The sequence below is a fragment of the Penaeus monodon genome, chromosome 23 (genome assembly GCF_015228065.2).
Source record: "Penaeus monodon isolate SGIC_2016 chromosome 23, NSTDA_Pmon_1, whole genome shotgun sequence".
NCBI lineage: Eukaryota > Metazoa > Arthropoda > Malacostraca > Decapoda > Penaeidae > Penaeus > Penaeus monodon.
The window spans coordinates 8,762,731-8,763,056 of NC_051408.1; the positions used below are offsets into that span (position 1 = coordinate 8,762,731).

Below are 326 nucleotides of genomic sequence, written 5' to 3' on the forward strand. Positions count from 1 at the left end.
ACAAGGAAGAAATAGGGAGAGATTAGGGTAAGGGGAAATTGAGGGGAGAGATAGGTAGGTACGAAGGGAAAGAGATGGGGAGGGAGTAGAGAAAGGGGAAACGGGGAGGGAAAAGGGTAGGGTAAGAGTGAAAAGTAGATAGGAAGAGGAGGGAACGGGGAGGGGGTGGGAAGATGGAGAAGGGGCGATAGAGTAGGAAAAAAATAACGAGATAAAGTGAAGATGAGGATAAATCAAGGGAGAGAGAGAGGGAAGAAGAAAAAAATGGGAGGCGGAAAGGGGGGGGGGGTACTCACATGCTCAGGTTTTGCACTGTCATCTCTGAC

The 326-nt window shown here is 49.1% G+C and overlaps 1 protein-coding gene across 1 annotated transcript in view; it reads right to left on the reverse strand.

Annotated features, from left to right (window-relative positions):
* Positions 1 to 326, reverse strand: part of LOC119588128 (secretin receptor-like) — a gene marked incomplete in the record, with an annotated part of 160,037 nt that overhangs the window by 117,731 nt on the left and 41,980 nt on the right. Inside the window, 1 exon segment of the mRNA XM_037936835.1 lies at positions 297 to 326. Coding sequence (XP_037792763.1) covers positions 297 to 326 — 30 coding nt within the window.